We start from the raw sequence: 22,980 nt of genomic DNA, 5'->3' as shown, positions 1-22,980 counted from the left end.
TTAATTTTAGCTCCAATATGCATCTGCCTCATCTCCGGAGACTCTTTCAAGTATTTTGGACTTAGTACAGTTTTTAGGGCCCTCTTTTGGGGTTTTTAGGCCAATTTTTTGGGTTTTTTTTCACCATTTTCACCATTTTAGGGCCCTTTTGGTTTTAGGGCACATTTTTTTCACCATTTTTTTTCACCATTTTATGATGGGCTTTTTGACATTTTGGGATAGTTCTGCAGTATTTCGGACCATTTTTAATCAGGCTTTTTTTATAAATGGCAGCAGGCAAGCATTTAAAAATGTTTTTTTTTTAAATGGCAGGCATTTAGATAAAAAATGTCAAACTTTAACTTACCAGCATTTTTTGAAATCGCCAATTAACTTCCTAGCATTTTTTGAAGTTGTCATGCTGCTGTCATTTTTTTCACTGTTCATTCTCTCTACACTTGTTTTTTCTGTATTACTTGTGATAATAAATAAGGGTTCAAAATAATTAGCATGTTTTTTTCTGCCGTGTTATTGTTTAGAGTGAGTGTAGGGGGTTAATGGAGGCAATATTTATGTGTCAGTGACCGAAGCCGGCTTGAGGCGACTACTCACTGAAACCAGCCACATTTTCCCAGGAAAAAATTACCAAAACAATAAAGATTTCTTCACAATTTATTATTCAGTAAGTGATAACAGCTCTTAGTACAGTGACAACATAATGAGGCAGTGAAGACAATTTATTACAATGGAGTAATGGCACCACACCACCACACCTGTCTAAGTACATACACCACCCACAATGAGTGGAGAAGACCGACTGCCACGCCAACCCGCAACTCTTCCCTCCCTGGCCACTAACACCACCAGCAGTACCAGTAACAGTAGGTGATGGCCGTGCAGGGTCAAGGTGCCATGCAGAATCCTTGCTGGTGGTGGGGGAGGGGACGGGGGCTGCGGCAGGGAGTGGGGACCGCGGCGGCAGGTGTTGAATGACTGCTGAATCTCGCTGGACGACGACGGCGGCGGTGGTGGTGGTGGTATAGGCGTTTGCCGGGCCACTGGAATGCGCTGCGAGACCAGCCGACTCCTCAGCAGCAATAACGGCGACGGTGGTGGTGTTGTGGGAAGGGTCAGTGAAGGCCGTGCGAAGCCGGAGTCCCTCACGGGATCGCTGCACTCAGGTCTTTGGATCGCCAATTCCTGTAATGGACAAATTAAATGATAATCTCCAAATGTACCACGCCACACTGTCCTACAATACACTTTCACTGCCTCAATCAGCCTCTCACTCGCCCTCTCATTATTCCATTTATACTCGGTTATGCCCTTCTCCCTCCTCTCTCCTCTCTCCTCCCAGCGTCTCCTGTGTTACGTAACATCCCGACCCTTCTTGTCATGACAATCCCAGGCTTTCACTCGTCTCCACACAGTTCCACCACCAACACACCCCATTCTCTTCACGTCTTTAACTCAGTCACAAACACCACACCATGTCTTGTCTCTTCCATTTCATCACATTGCATTCAGTTCCCAGCCTGCCTCCTCTTGTTACGATCCACTCACGCTCACTTTCATTCTTACCAGTCACTCAAACCTCCCCCCAAAAAAAAAAAAAAAATACCTTGTTCACCACTCTCCCCCCCCCCTCCCCACCGTCACTCGTGAACCTCTTCGTCCATTTACGTCCACTTCACAGATCCACCATTTTCGTCCTTCTCAAGCCACTTACTTCCCTATTACAACATACTCGCAGTCGTTGTCATGAACAGCGAAATGTATCACACACTTCTACAACAATGATATGTCCTGATAAATCTCGTCCGTTCAACTTCTCCTTCAGAACGAATTTGATGGCTATATCCCCAAACATGACTTCACTTACAAACTTGCAGTCTAACAACAGATCCCCAGAGTGGTTTACGTCACCCTCGTTATACTACCTTCAGCACGAGTCTAGTCCTTTCACTTACTTGCCTGCCTACCACTTCAAGAACTAATTTCATGGTTAAATCCCCAAACTTAACGTTATACTACCACATCTCGCTTCTAATGCACGTAACTTGAAGCAGCCTCGTTACGTTAAGAAATCCTGTCCACTTTTTGCCGATTCTGAGACCTATTCTATAACAAGGGTACCACAATGACTAATCTGAAATATTTTAGCCTCAAATATAACTTAATGAGCTCAATAGTAACGCGACACGTTCAGCACCAAGACACGTTGTCATAGTAGTCCTGTTACTATTTGGTGATTTTATACAACTTCAGAAACTTACGCGAGGAATTAAAATAGTGAAAACTCTTGCCATTAACCTTGTCACATCCATACACGCTTTGTAACATTAACAGAATTATCTAATCGTACACACAAGTAAAAATGCGTCACAGTACAGAGGTTACGCGTAATTCTTCCTTCCTACATTCCTACAATGACCACGAAAACACTTCACTTGGTATAGCCATTACCCAAATCTATTCTGAACCCATGTTACTATAACCACACTAGTGAATGAACGACCTTCTGTCCTTACCGACAACTAGATCAAACACTCCTACGTAGCGATAGTTCCTCATACATCCTACATACACACAGACAGACACCGTACAATTATTCTTCCAATAGACGCAGTGCACATCCTACAAATATCCAGTTACCCTTCATCACTCAACATTCCTAACAACCCTCAAGTTACTGACTGACAACTTCCTATCACCACTGCAGTGTCAAACGCACACACAACGCCAACACCTACACCATTCATTCATAGAAACAACACCAACCTCTCCTCAGGCTGTACTGTACTACGCAGTGCGGTGGGATGGAGGGAAGTGGAGTGGAGTGGAGTGGGGAGGGAGGGTCCGCTAGCCTCCACACAGCAGCAGCAGCAACGGACGGACACTGGGCTGCACCGAGGGGTTGTTGGTGGCGTGGTGACTGAAGAGATATAGCGGGCGTGATGTCTGGGTGAAGAATGGTCCAGCTGCCATCTAAACTCATGACCAAGCTTCGGTTATCTCCCCCCCCCCTCAACCTGCCAATAAGGAAAGAGCAATTTGAGGGCAAACGAGCATATGAAACGCTGCCTGGAACCTAACCACTGGTCCACCACGCTCTGTAACTCCTTCCACACCAACCGTTACACAAACTCAATTGCAATAATTTGTTTTATCAGTCATTCCTACCTTCCGTGTAGTACTTATAATAAGTTTTTTTTTATGATTTTATTGTAACATTTTGAAGCTTCCTTCGTAATAAATGATTATGATAGTTAATAATCTCTCTCTCTCTCTCTCTCTCTCTCTCTCTCTCTCTCTCTCTCACATGACTCCCTCCAAGTGAACCCTGCCTGCAAATCAACGAATCAATATAAAAAAAAAAAAAAAATGAAGAGTAAAAACGTATAATTAACGAATCGTTTTTCTAAGGAAGCTTGAGTTGAATCGAGTTGTAATGACGAAAATGCAACAAGTTAGAACAGTTTGTGGGTTGCAAATACAACAAGAGCAGAATGACTGAGACGAAGGGAGGTGGAGAAGGAGTTATGAGGCAAACTAGTTGTGGCTGAAACGAGCGGCGAGGGTATTCAAATTGTCAACACGGTGAATGGATAGCTAACCCTTTCAGTACCGTGACACATTACGATATTCATGCTGTATGCTTACTACTTGGTGATTTTATACAGCTTCATCAACGTATGTGGGGATTAAGATAGCGAAGACTGGCCATTAACGAGAGTGGTGATGAAATGGGTCAATAGTTAGCCAGTCAGACCCGTGGCAGTTTGCCAGGAGTGAGGAGCCATTAAGCTACCTATCTTAAACCCTTCAGTACTCGGACACATTTTTACCTTGAGATTTGCGCACGGTTAGACCATTTTGTTGACATTACTAACTACTACTACTACTACTACTACTACTACTACTACTACTAGTTGAAGGCAGTTAGTTAGAAAAGACAAATTGGTAAAAGGGAAAGCCAGCGTATATAAGAGAATATAATGTACATATGTGAAGCTTACGTATACTGCTAACATTGAGGGAGGTACCAACGCAGGGCAGGGTGGGGGGGAACTGTTAGAGAAGACTGAGAACGCCTCATTTCATAGGGAGTGTTTATATTGTTTAATGTATAGGGCATGATATGTTAAGGTTCCAGTATAGATTAGTAGTAGTAAATGACAGAGCGAGGATGTTCAGTGTTGCGTCTGTAGAAGCAAGGGAACAGTTGAGTGTCATCGAAGAAAACGAGATAATTGCTGGTAAGATTGTGTGTGTCCAGATGACAGATGGACCAGTCAGCTTTTTAAGGCACTCAACAATATTAACATGAAAAAATGACTGTACAATGTGTGTGGGGGGGAAGGGGGAATGAGTGTGTGTGTGTGTGTGTGTGTGTGTGTGTGTGTGTGTGTGTGTGTGTGTATTTACCTATTTGTGTATTACAGGGCCCGAGCTAAGCTCTCTGTGTCCTGTCTCCTTGTCCACTCCTGTCATATCTCTCTTTCATCTGATTGACACACACTGCGTCAATGACATCACTGCTCAGTTTATTCCACTTATCAATACTACGATGCAGGAAACTGTATTTTCTCACGTCATTTAGACAGATGTCTTTTATTAGTTTTTTTCCATGTCCTCGGAGATGATTACTTGTGGTCACCTTTATCAACTCTGTCCAATATGTCAATCTTGTTCACCAATTTATACATAGTTATCATGTCTCATCTTGTTCTTCTCTCTTCTAATGTGGTCAGCCCCAGTTTCCTCAGTCTTTCCTCATAGTCTAACTCCCTGAGTCCTGGTACCATCCTTGTTGCCAGCCTCTGTACCCTCTCCACCTTCTTCACATTTTTCTTCATATGTGATGACCAGACGCAAGCTGCATATTCTAACTGGGGTCTTATTAAGGTGCATAATATCTTTTTCATCATTCCTTCATCTAGGTAGTGGAATGCAAGGCCAATATTTTGAAGCATGTTATATGTTTTCCAAAATATCTTGTTAATGTGTTTCTCCGGTGACAAAGTGTTTTGCACGATTACTCCTAAGTTTTTCTCCTCATTGGTCTCTTCAATTTTCTCATCACCCAGCCTGTAATCCCTGTTTGGTCTGTATCTGCTTCTTCCCATTTTCATAACATGGCTCTTGTTTATATTAAATTCCATCTGCCATTCTTTACTCTTCTCATATATTTTATCAAGATCTTCCTGTAACTAGTTACAATCTTCCAAATTCTTTACTCTCCTCATAATTTTGGTATCGTCCACGAACATATTCATGTAACTGTCAATTCCTACTGGCATATCATTAACATAAATCAAAAACATGATGGGACCAAGTACTGACCCTTGTGGAACTCCACTGGTTACCTTCTTCCACTCGGACTTCTTTCCTTTCACCACTGTTCGCATATCTCTTCCCACTAAGTAATTTTCCATCCATTTTGCTAGTTTATCACTTACTCCTCCAATCTTCTTTAGTTTCCACATCAGTCTATTGTGTGGCACTTTATCAAAGGCCTTTCTCAAGTCCAGGTAGATAGCATCCACCCATCCCTCTCTATGTTGTACTCGTAGTATGTCAGTCATTCTTGAATAAAAACATAATAAATTGGATACGCACGATCTTCCTTTTCTGAGACCAAACTGCCTTTCACTCAGAATGTTTTCACTTTCTAGATACTCACTCCACTTAGCTTTAATTACTTCTTCACATATATACCTTGCACAATATACTAGTCAACGATACTGGTCTATAATTTAGCGGTTCCATTCTACTACCACTCTTTTATATAGGCACAATGTCAGCTCTTTTCCACTCTTTCGGAACCATTCCTGTTCGTATGGAGGTTTCCGCAATATCAAATACGGGGTTCAACAATTGATCCTTACATTCTTTTAGCAACCTCCCAGATATGCCATCAGGCCCCATTGATTTATTAATATCCAAATTGCTTATAATTTTCCTTACATCTTCTTTAGTAACCATGATGTCCTGCATTTGCTTTATTTCCGTAGGCCTTTCTCCTATAAAATGCTCCTCCTTTGTAAACACTTTGCAAAAGTTGTCGTTCAAAATTTCAGCTATATGTCTAGCATCCTCATATACTTCTTCCCCATTTTTTTCCTTTTCTATTGCCTCCCTTTTATTTAGTTTTCCATTTGTGAATTTGTAAAACATTTTAGGGTCACTATCACAGTTTTCCACCACTCTCTGCTCATATTCCTTTTGTGGTGTTCTCCTTACTTCAACATATCTATTCCTTGCTGTTTTGTAAACTTCTCTTGATAATACATCACTGTTTTTCTTAAGTTTCTTCCATGCCTTTTTTTTGTTCTTTTTTGCTTCTTCACAATTTCTATTAAACCACTGTTTATTATTTAAAGTCCTCTTTCTGTAATATGGCACAAACTTTTTCACAGCAGAGTTATACAAATCCATAAATCTATCGTATTTCAATTGCATATCCCTTTCCTGGTATACCACGGACCAATCAATTTCATTAAAGAACTCCCTCATATGGTTATAATTTGCCCTAATAAAATTGAATTTTTCCTCCCTGTGTTCCACAATCTTATTCGTGCTTAATTCTGTATCCAGCTCAAAGCTTAGGACATCATGGTTGCTTTTCCCCAAGGGACATTCATGTTCAATTTCCTCTTTTAGGGAGATGCCCCTGGTAAATACCAAATCCAACCTTGCTGCAACATCTTGTCCCCTGCACCTTGTTGGTGATCTCACCCACTGTGTCATCAAGTTATTTGTTGCTACGTTTAACAATTCCTCTGCCCACTCACCACTGTTCACCACTTCGTATTTCTCCCACACTATTTCCTTACAATTAAAGTCCCCGACTATCATCACTCTGTCCTTTCTGATGAGTTCCTGCTTCATTCTGTCTAGAGTATTTCTCATCACCATTTGATACTGTTCATATTCCCAATGTGTGTGTTTGTGTGTGTGTGTGTGTGTGTGTGTGTGTGTGTGTGTGTGTGTGTGTGTGTGTGTGTGTGTGTGTGTGTGTGTGTGTGTGTGTGTGTGTGTGTGTGTGTGTGTGTGTGTGTGTGTGTGTGTGTGTGTGTGTGTGTGTGTGTGTGTGTGTGTGTGTGTGTGTGTGTGTGTATCTTAGCATGTGATGTGTGTGATGTGCCTCTGTCTGTCTGTCTAAGAGCGCTACCATAGTACAGATATCCCATCACTCACCCTTTTGTCTCTGTCTGTCTGTCTGTCCATCCTTGCCCCTCTGTCTTGAAGCATCCTCCATCCTTGCCCCTCTCTGTCTTGAAGCATCCTCCATCCTTGCCACTTTGTCTTGCAGCATCCTTCGTCTTGGCCCTCTCAGTCTTCCACTGGATCTGCACACACGTTTATGCAAGCAGTGTGCAGTGTGCAGTGTGCCGCTGGACCTCCAAAGTCTGCAACAAAAGAAAGAAGTCAACAAAAGTTCATGTTTAGCGATCATTTACCTTCATGTCATCTTAATAATCTGAAACTGTCAAAACTGCTCACTAGTAATCACATTTGTGGTACACCAAGGCATATAAAAAACCCAGCCAAGCATAGCCACACTATTTTCTTTTTTTTTTTTATGCAAGAGGGAAACTAGCCAAGGGCAACAAAGGTTAAAAAAAAGGCCCACTTGAATTGCAAGTTCACTAAAAGATTGGTACAGAATTAGCCAAAGGACAGGGACAAATGTGTTGACACCTCCCTCTTAAAAAAGACGTTAAGTGGTAGGAAGATGGAAATGCAGAAGCAGGCAGGGAGTTCCAGAGTTTACCAGAGAAAGCTGTGAAGGACTGAGAGTACTGGTTAACTCTTGTATTAGAGAGGTGGACAGAATAGTGGTGAGGGATTGAGAGTACTGGTTAACTCTTGCATTAGAGGTGGACAGAATAGTGGTGAGGGATTGAGAGTACTAGCTAATTCTTGTAGTAGAGAAGTGGACAGAATAGGGATGAAAGGAAGAAGAAAGCTATGTGCAGCAAGGGTGGGGGAGGAGGGAGGAGGGGAGGCAAGCAGTTAGCAAGATCAGTAGAGTAGTTAGCATGAAAATAACGATAAGAGATAGAAAGAGATGCAACATTTCGGAGCTGAGAAAGAGGCTGAACACAGTCAGTCAGAGGATGGGAGTTGATGAGACAAAAAAAAATTTATTCCACCCTGTCCTCCCCCCCTCCAAACATGTGAAGAGTACTCCATACAAGGACGGATATGGCCCTTGTACAGAGTTAGCAGTTGGAGGGGCAAGAAAGACTGGCGACGATGTCAAAATAACTAGTACTAGACAACAAATGCCTCAAAAATTCAATTCCTCCATCTATCAACTGGACACAACCTTCCAGACAATTACCCTGAAAAACCCGTGTGACTGAAATTGGAGCCATTTTAAAATATAGGTTATGTTGCCACAAATTTCAAAGCACACGGATATGAGAAACCTTTTCGTAAGAGTTTTTGTGTTATTGATAGAATAGATATCATACTACTCTGTCAATAGAACCATCAAACTACCCTTAAAAACTTGTGACTGAGATTAGAGTGTTTTTAAAATATAGGTTATGTTGCCACAATTTTCAAAGCCATCAGATATGAGAAACCTTTTTCGTAAGAGTTTTTGTGCTATTGATAGAGTAGATATCATACTATTCTGTCAATAGAACCATCAAACTACCTTTAGAAATTAGAGTCTTTTTAAAATATAGGTTATGTTGCCAAAATTTTCAAAGCCCATATATGTGAAAAATAATTTTCGTAAGAGTTTTTGTGATATTGATGGAGTAGATATCATACTAATCTGTCAATAGAACCACCAAACTAACATTAAAACCCAGTGTGACTGAAATTAGTGTCTTTTTGAAATATAGGTTATGTTGCCGCCATTTTCAAAGCCCACAGATATGAGAAACCTTTTTTGTAAGAGTTTTTGTGCTATTGATAGAGTAGATATCATACTAATAGAACCATCAAACTACCCTTAAAAACCCGTGTCACTGAAATTTGAGTCTTTTTAAAATATAGGTTATGTTGCTACAATTTTCAAAGCCCACAGATATGAGATTTTTTTTCGCAAGAGTTTTTGTGCTATTGATAGAGTAGATATCATACTAATCTGTCAATAGAACCATCAAACTATCCTTAAAAACCCGTGTCTCCTATCCGCGTGGTGTATTATCGTTGAGTGATGCAACAGTGTCATTCAGTTTCTTCCTGACCGTAGCCATGAGTGCAAAATGTGCAGTTGTCTGTGGCCGCGTTTAGTTTTATTCATGAACATCAAATCAGTAGAAGGCAGTGAGAGCGACGGCGTTGGTGGGTGTCTACACTCTATGCAAGTAGGCACATGTTCAATGGAACAGCTACTACGTTGGCTGACTTAATATCCAGCATGTGACGGAACTGTATAAAAACTTGACAAGGATACACACAACTGATTTTGAATTTGTCTGCAATTCGGGTAAAAATTGGAGATACTCGTGCCCGTCCACGACAGCACTGAACTTGCAACGGGACAATGCCACGCTGCCCGCCCACACACACACACACACACGAGGGTTGGTGAGTTGTGTATCATTCCTTTGAGGTGACGCAGAAAAGCCGACAAATGGCGGATCAAACCCGTTGCGTATCATATTTTGACACGCAACGGTGCAGCGCTATCCCGTCAACACTGCTACGTAACGATGATACGATACGTGGAAATGCAACAAGTGTGTACTCGCCTTAATTGAAACACAAACAATATTCATATACAGTGTTACACCCACAACCCCGACCGCCGCCACTTCACCGCTCGTCTGGTCCCGCTGGGGGGCCAGCCAGACAGCCGCAGTGACTCTGGGCGGTGGACTAACCTTCCTTCAAGACGTGTTTGTGTCCATGATGGAGAGAGGAACTGATGGTGGTGGAGGTCCGGAGGACAGGATTCAGGTAGGGGAGTGAGTGAGTGAGTGAGTGAGGAAGAGGACAAGAAATAATACAAGAAAAAGGAAAAATAAAACCATCTTATCAAAAACAAACCATTTTCACTACTCTCTCACCCCGCCTCCCCTCCCTCCCTCCCTCTCTCTCTCCCTCCCTCCCTCCCTCCCTCCCTCCCTCTCTCTCTCTCCACACACAAACACACACACACACAGCTATGGGCGGCGTCAACAGCTCCACATCCACTACCGCCCACACCTGTCCCGCCCATGCAACAAAGTGTTGACTAATTTCACTTCACTTGCAAACCAGATATTTTTTTGCATCTCTTTCAACTGATATGAAAACAGGTCGATACATTATGCATTTTATTATATCAAGAGATATTGTGCTGCCATTAGAAATATATAGAAGCATCATGCACCACGTTACAAGACATTGGCCAGACACTTAAATTAAGTATAGCATTGAAAGACTCACAAAACATCATCTTCGGAAACACGTAACAATACCTTTGTGCTTCACAACAGAAAACAAAAAAGACACTTTTGTGATCTTTCTTCGAGACACACAAGAAGGAACTGGTTGTTGTGATCACTACAGACAGAGCCACGTCTACATCACACCTTGCAATAGTGTGAGTGAGAAGCACTCCACTACTACTACTATCCTTAACAACTACTACTTGGTACTAATTTACTGACATGGCTTGGCAGGACACATCGTGTCATCCACCGCGACGCACAGCTGTTGAGTGTTGATGTGTGACTAGCCAGCATGCTCGCTACACTCCGTCACTAAGAAGATGGCGTCTCCTAACAAGGAACATTATCTTCATTCACTACGTGTTTCTCCATGGTGAACTCCAGCATGGAGTGAACACGTTGGTAATTTGCTCCCTAAGGCATAAACGATCATAATGGGTGACAGGAATGATGTGTGATGAGCAGCGGACTCGTGTCCCAAGAGTTTTTTTTTTTTTTTCCATGTAGGGAAGAGCGCCAGCCAAGGGCAAGAAAAAAATAAAATAAAAAAAGCCCACTTGAACGCTGCCTTTCTAAAAAGTGGAATAGCGTCAGCCAAAATTAGGAAGCAAATGTCTGGATACCTCCCTCTAAAAAGAAAACAAGTCGTTGGAATTCCGAAATACAGATGCAGGGAGGGAGTTCCCGAGTTTACAAATGATAGGGATGAATGATTGAGAGTACTGGTTAACTCTTGCGTTAAAAAGTTGGGCATAATAACGAGGAGAGTAAGAAGAAAACCTTGTGCAGCGAGGCCGCAGGAGGACGGTAGGCATGCAGTTAGCAAGATCTGTAGAACAATTAGCATGAAAATAGCGATCAAAGATAGAAAGAGATGCACATATTTCGGCGGTGAGAAAGACGCTGAAGACAGTTAGTCAGAGAAGGGAGTTGATGAGACGAAAAGCTTTTGATTCCACCCTATCTAGTAAAACTGAGTGACTGGAAGCAATTGAAAAAAAACTGGCGGAGACTCATCAGAACGCCTAACTTCATAAAAGCTATTTTAGCAAGAGATGAGATGTGAAGTTTCCAGTTAAAATTATGAGTAAAGGACAGACCAAGGATATTCATTGAGGAAAAGGGAGACAGTTGAGTGGCACTGAAGAAGACGGGATAGTTGTCTGGAAGGTTGTGTCGAGTTGATAGATGGAGGAATTGAGTTTTTGAGGCATTGAAAACTACTAGATTTTCTCTGTCTCAATCGAAAATCTTAGAGAGATCAGAAGTCAGGCGTTCTGTGGCGTCCCTGCGTGATCTGTTGACTTCCTGACGGGTTGGTCGTCTCTGAAAGGATGTGGAAAGATGTAGGGTGATATAATCATCGTAGGAGTAGATAGGGCAAGAAGTTTGGTTAAGGTCATTAATGAATAATAGAGAGTGGGTGACAGGATAGAACCCTGAGGAATTCCACTATTAATAGATTTAGGAGAAGAACAGTGGCCGTTACCACAGCAGCAATAGGATAGTCAGAAAGGAAACTTGAGATAAAGTTGCAGAGAGAAGCAAAGAAACCGTAGGAGGGCAGTTTTGAAATCAGAGCTTTATGCCAAACTCTATCAAAACCTTTTGATATGTCTAACACTACATAAAAAAAAAAAAAAAATCACCAAAATCTCTAATAGAGGTTAATTTCCTCTCTTGGACTACACACTCCTATTTTAATTACTATATACATATGTACATTGTATATTCCTTTCACAATGCTATGCACAACTTCTATATATCATTGTTTTCTGCTTGTGTAGATAAGGCATTGCAAAAGACCTTACCCACTTCCCATCTACAACTGTCTACAAAATCTACAAATTTATCCACCCAATCTACAAATGGTCAATGAAATACACTACACCAGTAATGAAGATTTGTGGCCAACCTTCAGCACTTCATTGGTACATATCCAAGAATCACCCTCTTGTTCCTCCTCTTCTTCCTCCTCCTCCTCCGCCTCCTCGTGTTCCTTTGGCTACACCGGCAGTAGCAGTCTGATGTCTGTTGTACGTCTTGCACGCTCACTCCAAACACTTCCCTCACTTCTTTGGCGTTAGCAGTACTGAATCCTGGAACAAGAGATGGAACAACACTGAAATGGCATCAACATTAATAAGTCCTGAAAAATAAATAACAAGAAAGTACAAAACCTTTTAAAATGAGACAAGTTGAGATAAAAGTGTAATGTGCAAACCACAATACTCACATCATGGTCACTCAACACTTTATTCTGGGCTTGCTTAAGTGTAGTCATACATCTGTATGAAGAATCTAATGCCGTCCCGTTTAATAGTGCATGCAGCCGCTCGCTCCCGTCCTCCTCAGTGACTGTTGTCTTGTGGTACACTGGCCGGGTTGGGGAAGCTTGCGTGGATGATAATACGTCAACGCATCTTCAGGAACCCGACAAACATCTGTACAGTGAAAATGTTGCAGGTGAGATGAAAAAAAAAGGTATAGTCGGCTAACTATACAGTAATGGAATATTCTCAGTATGTGTTAAGAACAATTTAGAATTGTTCAAAGTTTGGTAGAATCTCACCCACTGCTTAATTACGCCATCTTTGCCACAGCACAGCCACAACACATCCAGAGCAAGACCCCACAGTATAAAGAAGTGAAAAACTATTTGACTTACCCCAACAGCTAGGCAAAGAACCCCAAGGGAGCCCAGCACAACACCCACCACCATGCCAGCTTAGGGACTTGACACTTCAATGACCGCCTTTTCCTGACCCTTGCTGCTGCTGGGCGGATCGAACACTGCTGAGGGGATGGTCCACAGGGAGAGGATCTGGGTGACTCAACGCACTCGTCAACGTCTGAGGGTGGAGAATTACACTCTCAGAAACACAGATTTACACGCATTCCAGGAACACATATTCAACAATACGTTAAGGAAAACTACAAAAATTATATCACTACTCATGAGAAATGCATATGGCACGATGAAATCATACTTAATCATAAAGAACAACCTATCTGTAAATCGCTGATCTTAGTAATACTCGTGAGACAAAATGTATGTTCATGTATGCTAAGAATAACAAAAGTACCCTTGAATACCACACTAACTTCTTTTGGCTTCTGCTAAATGTAGAGGTGAAGGGCTGACAATTTTAAGAAGACAGACCGTAGAGTGACATTGACAGTTCAGGCAGGCCTCACCTTCACACTTGAACTTCCTGACAAGTCTGTACCCTGCATGGCCGGCACTGGCAGCAGTATGACTCTCGAGTGTTGATGCACAGAGGCTCACACACACCCGGCATTCTTCTCCCGGCACTCGTCAATGCCACACAGCTGCACAAACTCATCCTGCCACATGAAAGGCATTTGCTTCAGTACTGTCAAGTTGTGATTTTTTATTGTACTGTATACAATGTAAGAAAGCCTGCAACTTTTATATGAAACAATGGAGTTCAGGGCATGAGTTAAGTCTTGCGTGCCGTAGTGACAAAAGCAAGGCCTTCTCCCCACCTCTTCGTTACTGCTGTAATCATTGGTGCCGTCACACATGTGCTGCTTCGGGATGCCACTGCCACCGCCGTGGGAGAACTGACTGACTGACTGACTGTTATTGCTCCTCTGTGCGGGGGTCGTCTGCAGCTCTGCCACTATTGTAAACTGTGAGTGAAATGCTGACCTTGCATTTTAACAGCACTTTTATTCATGGTTTAGACTATCGTTAGGTAAATTTAGATGGACTAGATGGCGTTTTAAGAGAGAGAAACCCTAGCAGTAAGTTACCACAATGCTGTTCATCTTAGCTTTCCGTGTTTTCTTGAAATAGAAGTAACCGACAAACAACAAAATTTACACTCCCACACAGACAGTCAAAGGTCTTCATTAATGGTGCCTACAATAAGCAAGGTTGCCCAATTTCATCCACCTCTATGTATATTGCGAATCACATTAAATATTTGTCATTATTTTCATCTTAATGTTCTCCGGCTTATGTACTGTGAATTAACCCCACCCGCACACAAACCTACCGACTCAATAATCACTTCCAAATTATCACTCGTGCTTACAAAATACTAAAACCATTGTTCAGTTTACTGTCCATATCAATTTGGAACACTGCCGAACCTGTTATATTGGTCAAGAATTTGAAATCATTGAACCTAGCTTTGTCAAATCCCCTTAGATACTGCCAACGTGAAAAACCTCAAAGTACCAACAAACGCACTTACAATTCACTAGAAACACACAGTATACACCAATACTAACACCACACCACAAAACACACACCATACACAACTGACACACACATAAACAACTGAAATAACTCAAAATTAACCCAAAACACCCTGCAAAACCTCAAAATATAAAAAGCTCACCCAAAACACACTAGAGACACTCAAGTTACTAATATCATCCCTACAGACACACACACACACACACATGTAGTGAACACCACTATAGTACACTAGCTAAGCTTGCTCCCGACGCGGCGCCGAAGCCCCCTCACCTCCTGAGGCTAAGGCTTGATTCACACTATCGCTAAGGTTCCGCTTCGCTCTCGCTATGCTCTTGCTCAGCTCTCGCTCTGGTCAAGGTCCTGGTGCATTCACATGTCCGGTCTGCTCCCGCTCTGCTATCAGTCCCATCCCTTCCTCTCCAACACTAGTGAAAGTCACACCACCAGTGACAGATGATAAGTGACTTTTCTCTATCTGATTTGGCAGTGATCGCCATTCCACTTAACGAAGATGAAGAAAGAAAGCAAAAAAGGAGGAGATTGTGGCTTCATCCTATGCTGAAAGATAGAAAGAGTGAAGGAGAGTTTCATACTTTATTTCCTCATCATATTGATGATGAGAGTAAATTTTTCAATTACTTAAGAAGATTGGAACATTTGAGAAAAAAATACTCCAAAAAATTGAGGATGAAAACCACAAAATATAATTAACTTTTGCATAATTTCTTTTTTCTAGTGTACTCATAGATGTATATATGGTCTAACTGTAAAAATTATTCTTATATCAGTGATGAATAAAATTTTATTCTCTATTTATTTATTTACCTATCTTTTGCATGATCCCATTGTAGTGTTTTCTTTTCTGATCCTCAATGTTTCATAGGATGAAAGGCAGAGACATTACCCCATACGAAGGCTGAATCATGACTGAAGCGGTAAAAGTCCCCCCTCCGCAGACCACAAGGCTCCCAGCCCAGAGAAGAAGCTTCGCACCCTGGACACCAAGGCACCACGGACCCCCGAAGACAAGCCCTCCCGTACCCTAGGCTGCCACCTGTCCCCACCTGCGCCGTTATCCGCCTCAGCACACAGAGCGGTTTCCTGCGCTCACTCAGCGCTCTCCAACGTCTTGCTGCTGTTTTGGTTTGCTGAAACGAGCTTGTTCTCCGCGGCGGTGTTCCTACGGCTGCTGGTAGCTCTGCTGCAGTTGCCTAGGTCTTCCTCCCTGATGGCCTGCTCCGGCCCTGCTGTAGCGTCGTGCCCAGACTTTGACCTGGCGTTGTTTGACCCCGAGGATGACTCTGCTGTCGTGAACCACTAGCCTGACCTGCCTTCTGCTGCGCCGCCTCACCACCCTCCACCCGCTCCTCGCCATGGTGCCCCCCAGCCTTCCTCGTCCTCCGGTGGTAAGCGGCCTGCTGAAGACGCCCCTGATTCGCCTGCTGGGGGCTGTCAGCCCCCCGCTGCCAAGACTGCCAAGGGTGCTTCGCTGGTGCATGATGAGCCGCCTCCTCGCCCTCACCTGCCTGTTACTGGTGCTTTTCTTGTCACCCCTGCCGGGCCCTCGCCTGCCCTACCAGCATTTGTTCCACGAGACAGCTACATCAAGCTCGCCTTCAGTGGCAGTCCATCACCCGAAGTTAAGCTCCGCTGGCTGTCTGCTGTCACCAAGGCGTTCCACCTGCGGCGAGACGAGGCTCAGGTCAAGATGGCTGCGCTCACCTCCCGGTTCGTGTACGTTTCGAGGCAGCGTAAGGACATATTGGAACGCATCACATCCGGGGAATTCCTGTCCCTGCCTCTTGTCCCTCAGGACTCCCACGTGCGGCCACACAAGTACCCTCAGTTCCTCCTCACTCGCTACCCAGTGGATGTGGACCACCGCCTCGCTGAGCAGTACCCGGGGGTATGTATACTCGTCTTGGCGCTTCGTTCAAGATGGCTCTCCAATCAACTGCATCGTTATTGTGTGGAGCCTCCCTGATCCGCCGCCAGAGAGAGAGAGAGAGAGAATTACTACGGTGTCTGTCTGTGTGTCTGTATGTAGGATGTATGAGGAATTATCGCTACGTATGAGTGTTTGATCTAGTTGTCGGTAAGGACAGAAGGTCGTTCATTCACTAGTGTGGTTATAGTAACATGGGTTCAGAATAGATTTGGGTAATGGCTGTACCAAGTGAAGTGTTTTCGTGGTCATTGTAGGTATGTAGAATGGAAGAATTCTATACGCATTTTTACTTGGTGTGTACGATTGGATCATTTTATTATCACAAAGCGTGTATGGATGTGACAAGGTTAATGACAGAGACTTCACTATTTTTTAATTCCTCACTTTAGTTTCTGAAGTTGTATAAAATCACCAAATAGTAACAGAAGGAATATGACAACGCATCTTGGTGCTGAACATGTCACGTTACTATTGAGCTCATTAAGTTATATTTGAGGTTAAAATATTTCAGATTAGTCATTGTGGTACCCTTGTTATAGAATAGGTCTCAGAATCGGCAAAAAATGGACAGGATTAACGTAACGAGGCTGCTTCAAGTTACGTGCATTAGAAGCGAGACGTGGTAGTATAACGTTAAGATTGGGGATTTAACCATGAAATTAGTTTCTTACTTGTGCTTATTTAAAAATTTTGTCGTTGTTGAATTACTTATCAATTTGTTTTAGGTTTGTTTTGGATTTGTTTCCATTTTTTTTTCATCTTTGTTTTCATTGATTTTGGGAAGAATTTTTTATTGTTTTGGTAGTTTATACATTTTTTACTTTATATATTTTGCCTAATTTTGGTTTACTTTATCTTTTTCTTTCCTTTTTCTAATGTTGACATTTTAATTTTTGTCTCTATAAACTGTATCAATCTTAATGATTTGATAATTGATACAGCTATGTGGGGGATTGAAATAGTGAAGACTGTGGCTATCTTCTGACCTCCATAGACTCTTTCTAATGTCAATAAGATGGCCTTAATTTAACCAAACTGTCTTAAAATGCCCTCAAAACATGCCAAGCTGTCTTAAAATGCCCTCAAAACATGCCAAACTATCTAAAAATGCCCTTCTACACACTTTTAATACACCCCACAGACACCCAAAGCAATTAAAACACTCAATTTTATCCCCAAGCACACTCAAAACACCATGTAACACCTAAAAATGCTCTAAAACACAACCATAACTCACAAGAAACACCCAGTAAACACCAAAATCACTCCTACACACACCTAAGACACTTCACACACCCAAACAACTTAAAACACTAAAAAACACACTATAAAACGCCTCAAAATGTCCATAAAACACACAACACTCATTAGAAACATCTATTATGCACCAAAAGCAGTCCTCTCCTTTACCTTGTACCTCACACCTCCCTGCTGAGGCAGCAGCAGACGAGATGAATAGCCACTTTGCCACAATCTGTCAAACATTCCCACCCCTTCATCCCTCAAGTCTCCCTGCTCCCTCTCCTCCTCCAGCTGTAGAGGTGATGGATGTCTACAAGAGAATTCTGAAACTCAACCACCCCTACTGACCTACCCATTAAGATTTACAAATAATTTGCTCCGGAACTAGCCACCCCTCTCTGCTCAATAATAAATGCATCTCTCTCACAGTACTCATGCCCTGTCGACTGGAAAACATCATTTGTCACACCCATCCCTAAAACTGCCAGCCCACAATCTTTAAATGATCTTAGACCAGTTGCTATCACACCCATCCCTAGCTTTATCTGTGAAGACTTTGTGTTTGACTGGACATACAACAAAATCAGTTCCTTCTTAGACATTCAGCAATTTGGCAATATCAGAACTACCTCGGCTTCCTTGACTTCATTCATAATCACCTGGACAAACAGAACACCTCTCTAGCAGTTGCTTTTGTAGACTTCAAAAAAAGCTTTTGATCTAGTTGACCACACTGTTGTCATAAACAAAGCTATCAGGCTGGCTCTCCCCTCTCACCTGACGGCATGGCTGGCTGACTTCCTCACGGGACGCTGGCAAGCTGTATTATTATTATTATTAAAATCATCCCCACACACACATAAACCACTTAAAACACTCAAAACTAACCCAAAACACACTCAGAACACCATGCAAAACCTCAAAATGTTCCAAAACTCACTAGAATCACCCCCACACACCTAAATACATAAAAAAAACTTACAACACTCAAAACTAACCCAAAATGGACTCGAAAAGCCATGCAACACCTCAAAATGCCTCAATAGAAACACCCAATGTATAATCACCCTCAAAACACCCATATCACACAGCCACACAGCTTAAAACACTCAAAATTAACCCCAAAACACCAAAAACATGCAAATACTCAAATAAATCTCAATACACACACTCAAGGTACGTAAAATATACCTAATAGATCTAACACACACTGAAAACACATGAAATGCAGTGAGTTACACCGAGAAGCAGAAATTGCATAATAGCTTACAAGTGCAATAAAGCACTGACACTACATTAACATCAACACAGCAAAAGACAGCATAAATCTTTCCTAAACCTATGAACTTAATTTAGTTTCTAAAGGATAAAACGGAAAACATCATAACTTAATAAAGGTCAAAATATATTTTCTCATTAAAAAAAAACTAATAAAACTTTAGAAAAAGGCATAATTGCAATGTACACAATGAATGGCAGTTTGGTAATAGGAATTAACTGTAATTGTTATTATTTGGCATGAAATTTGACACAAAGTTTGAAGGGCAATAATAAATATTATTTTAAGATTTAAAGATATAGGTACACTTAAGAAATAAAGCTGAAACATTACTTCCAATAGTACATGTTCTTTCTCACATGCCACTATAATTTAACAATTAAAGTCACATTAAAATATCCAACAATAGAGCAAACAGTCAGAGGATTGTTACAAAATATCCTGAATATAAACTTTCCATTTTCAGAAGTGCTTATTACATATATAAATATATACATGTATACAATAACTTCATAAAAGTTTCCTTTCTTTACATTAAAACTCATTACTAATATCTGCAGATCTATGTGATCTACATTTGCTTCTTGGTCTGAGGTCTTTATAAAACTTAGAAAGCTTTCCATCCCCTAGTGAGCTGTAACAATGTGGTGATAATGTACACACCGGGATTGTTACTTCAGGCCCCAAAACAGAAGCTACTGCTAATCATGCAGAGTAAATTTTTTCAAAATAGTGTTATTACAATGCCTAACTTGTTCTTTCCTTATATATATATAAAATCATTCTGAGTGCCATCCAACACACACACACACACACACACACACACACACACACACACACACACACACACACACACACACACACACACACTGTGCCGATATGAAGAAGGAAAATGCAGCACTGAAAGAGGAAGTTAAGCTAATTAAAGTGAATTGCGAAAAATGTGGAGAATCTCTAGGAAAAGTGATGGAGAAGCAGGCTGAATGGAAAAAAAGTCAGGAAGTGGAAAGAAAGGAGGTAAATTACAAAGTTGCAAGTCTGGAAAAGGAAATCAAAGAGTCTGGGGAGAAAACTTTGGGCCTTGCTGAAATTATAGATCAACAGATCATAGAAGAGAAGATAGCTGAGAAAGTGGTGAAGGTTATTAAGTCAAATGAGACATTGGTGAGGGAAACTGTAGACAAAAAGAGATGTGTGGTGATATTTGGTGTGGAGGAGGATAAGACACCGAGTAAAATGGAGAGAGAAAAACATAAAAAGGTGATAAATAATATCATTAATGTGGTGCAGGAGGAGGAAAAGACCTAGTACAAGAAATAGAGGACTTCCATAGAATTGGAAAGTTCACAAGAGAAGGTATGAGGCCAATAAGAATCAAACTTAAGTCACAAAAGGATGTAGATGAATTGGTGGAGAAGTCATGGAGGCTAGCCCAGCAGGAAACAACAAGGAAGATTTGGTTGAGAAGAGATCTCGGTGAAAAGGAAAGAGAAATGTTAAATGAGTTGAGAAAGGAGGCTTTGAAAAAAATGAAGAGAGGACAGAAGAGGAGAAGAAAGAGTTTTCTGGAGAATCTTGGATATGAGACTGAGGAAGTGGTTCATAACCCAGAAAAGTACAGCAAGAAAGGACTAAAGAAACTTACATATGAGCGAAATGTAATGTATTCCAACATAAATGGAGTGATATCGGGATTTTAGAACTCAACGATTACTTGAGGACAAGAACCCAGATATTGTGGGTCTTACTGAAACAAAACTGAGAGAGGAGAAGACCTGATGATGGTTGGAGAAGGGAAATATAACGTTTGGAAAAGAAATAGAGTAGGTAAGATGGGAGGAGGAGTGATGTTGCTGGTTAAAAAAGATATAAAGGTGGATCAAGTGAAAAAGGTATGGGAAAGGCAGAAGTGCTAAAGATCAGAGCAGAAACTAATGAAGGAAAAAGAGGCACTACATAGTGGTGTACGTACCACCTAAGACAAATGCATGGTCAGTACAGGAATATGAAGAAATGATAAGTGATACAGGAACATGTCTGGAAGAAATGTTGGGTGGCTGTGAACGAACTATAATGATGGGAGATTTTAATTGTAAAGAGGTGTGTTGGGAGGACTGGTCAATGGAAGGATCAGAGACAACATGGGGAAATACACTATTGACACTGGCAATGGAAAATGTGTTAACTCAGTGGGTCAAAGAAGATACTAGGTTTGGAGGAGAGGGAGCATCGTCAAGACTGGACTTGGTCTTTAGTACAGAGCCAATGGTCATTGAGGAGATGAGGGTGGAGTGCCCTTTAGCAAAGAGTGATCATGCAGTTTTGGAGTTCAAGGTGATAGACGAAGAGAAATCTAGAAGAAATGAAGAATATAAAGTGGGAAGATGGAATTATGCCAAGACAGATTTTGGAAACCTAAAGAAATTCTTTCAAGAGACAAATTGGATGAAATTCAAGAGTGCTAAGGAGCAAATGAAAAGTGGAAGGAATTTATAAAAATATACAAAGAAGGTGAGAAAAATTTGTACCAATAAGACAACATAGAGAAGTTGGAAAGCAGGACTGGTTTAACGATAGATGTGAAAAGGCTAGAACAAGAAAAGAGGATGCATGGAAGAGGTGGAGAAGGAAAAGACGGATTAAGCAGTGGGAAAGTTACAAAAGAGCAAGAAATGAATATGTGTTGATTAGAAGAGAAGAAAGAAAGAAACAAGAAAAGGATATAATTGATAAATGTAAAGACCAACCAAGGCTTTTTACAGACATGTGAACAACAACATCAAAAATAGAGAAAGTATTGAAAGTTTAGAAGTAAATGGAGTATGCAGTGAAGATCCCAGGAAATGGCAGAGGCTATGAATGGATGCTTTCGGAAGGTATTCACAAAGGAGACTGCTTTTGACAAACCACTGGTAATGGAACAGAAAGGGATTATGAAGGAGTTTCAAGTAACTGTGGAGGAGATCAAGAACATGATGGGGAGTTTAGAAGTGAGAAAAGCTGTGGGACCTGATGGGGTATCAGGATGGATTTTAAGAGAATGCAGGAGCAACTGGCAGAAAAAGTTTGTGAAGTAATTGATGCCTCATTAAGGGAAGGTGTAGTGCCCCAAGACTGGAAAAGAGCTAACATTGTCCCAATCTATAAATCAGGTAACAAGAGAGACCCATTGAACTATAGACCAGTGTCACTTACAAGTGTGGTAGCTAAGATGTGTGAGAGGGTGGTGAAGACTAGATGGACAGACTTCTTGGAGAAAAATGACATACTTTGTGAGTGTCAATTTGGTTTTAGGAAAGGGCGTTCATGCACGACAAACCTGATATGTTACTATTCGAGGGTGATAGATGTAATACAGGAAAGAGATGGTTGGGCTGATGGAATATATCTGGATTTAAAAAAGGCCTTTGATAAGGTACCACACCAGAGACTGATCTGGAAACTTGAAATGGTAGGAGGAGTGCATGGCAGTTTACTAAAATGGATGGAAGACTTTTGGTAGGAAGAGAAATGAGAACAATAATTAAGGACAGACCATCAGAATGGGGATTGGTGGAGAGTGGAGTTCCACAGGGATCAGTGTTGGCACCAGTAATGTTCGCAGTCTACATAAATGACATGGTGGATGGGGTGTCCAGTTATGTGAGCCTATTTGCAGACGATGCAAAATTGTTACGAAAAGTGAGATGTGACAAAGATTGCGAACTACTCCAGGAAGACTTGGACAGAATATGGAAATGGAGCTGTACATGGCAAATGGAGTTCAACACGACAAAATGCAAGAAAATAGAGTTTGGCAAGAGTGAAAGAAGAATCAGGAGTATGTACAAGATAGGAAATGAAGACATAAAACCAGTCATGAAGAAAAAGACCTTGGGGTGACAATTACCAA

At 41.5% G+C, this 22,980-nt stretch overlaps 1 protein-coding gene and 1 long non-coding RNA gene across 3 annotated transcripts; both read right to left on the bottom strand.

Annotated features, from left to right (window-relative positions):
- Positions 1–638: 638 nt before the first annotated feature.
- Positions 639–2,992, bottom strand: LOC123518213. The gene is made up of 3 exons (XM_045278921.1): positions 2,761–2,992; positions 1,173–1,179; positions 639–1,041 (listed from the first exon to the last, which is right to left on the bottom strand). The coding sequence occupies exons 1-3, from the start codon at positions 2,975–2,977 to the stop codon at positions 882–884; spliced, it is 384 nt and encodes a 127-aa protein (XP_045134856.1). The 5' UTR covers positions 2,978–2,992; the 3' UTR covers positions 639–881.
- An 8,662-nt stretch (positions 2,993–11,654) lies between these two features.
- LOC123518214 lies at positions 11,655–19,964 on the bottom strand. Of its 2 annotated transcripts, XR_006678715.1 has the most exons (5): positions 13,584–19,964; positions 13,054–13,237; positions 12,622–12,829; positions 12,301–12,484; positions 11,655–11,711 (listed from the first exon to the last, which is right to left on the bottom strand). It is a non-coding gene; the product is annotated as an uncharacterized LOC123518214 (long non-coding RNA). The 2 variants fall into 2 exon arrangements; XR_006678714.1 differs by lacking the exon at positions 11,655–11,711 and having other exon boundaries at positions 11,846–12,484.
- Positions 19,965–22,980: the final 3,016 nt, after the last annotated feature.

Source organism: Portunus trituberculatus, chromosome 43 (assembly GCF_017591435.1).
Source record: "Portunus trituberculatus isolate SZX2019 chromosome 43, ASM1759143v1, whole genome shotgun sequence".
Taxonomy (NCBI): Eukaryota; Metazoa; Arthropoda; class Malacostraca; order Decapoda; family Portunidae; genus Portunus; species Portunus trituberculatus.
Note: the sequence above shows the minus strand (reverse complement) of the source record. Positions and strands in the feature narration are given on the sequence as shown.

Excerpts from the sequence above, each read along its gene's own strand:
- LOC123518213 (XM_045278921.1), bottom strand. The coding sequence starts at position 2,977 with ATGAGTTTAGATGGCAGCTGGACCATTCTTCACCCAGACATCACGCCC.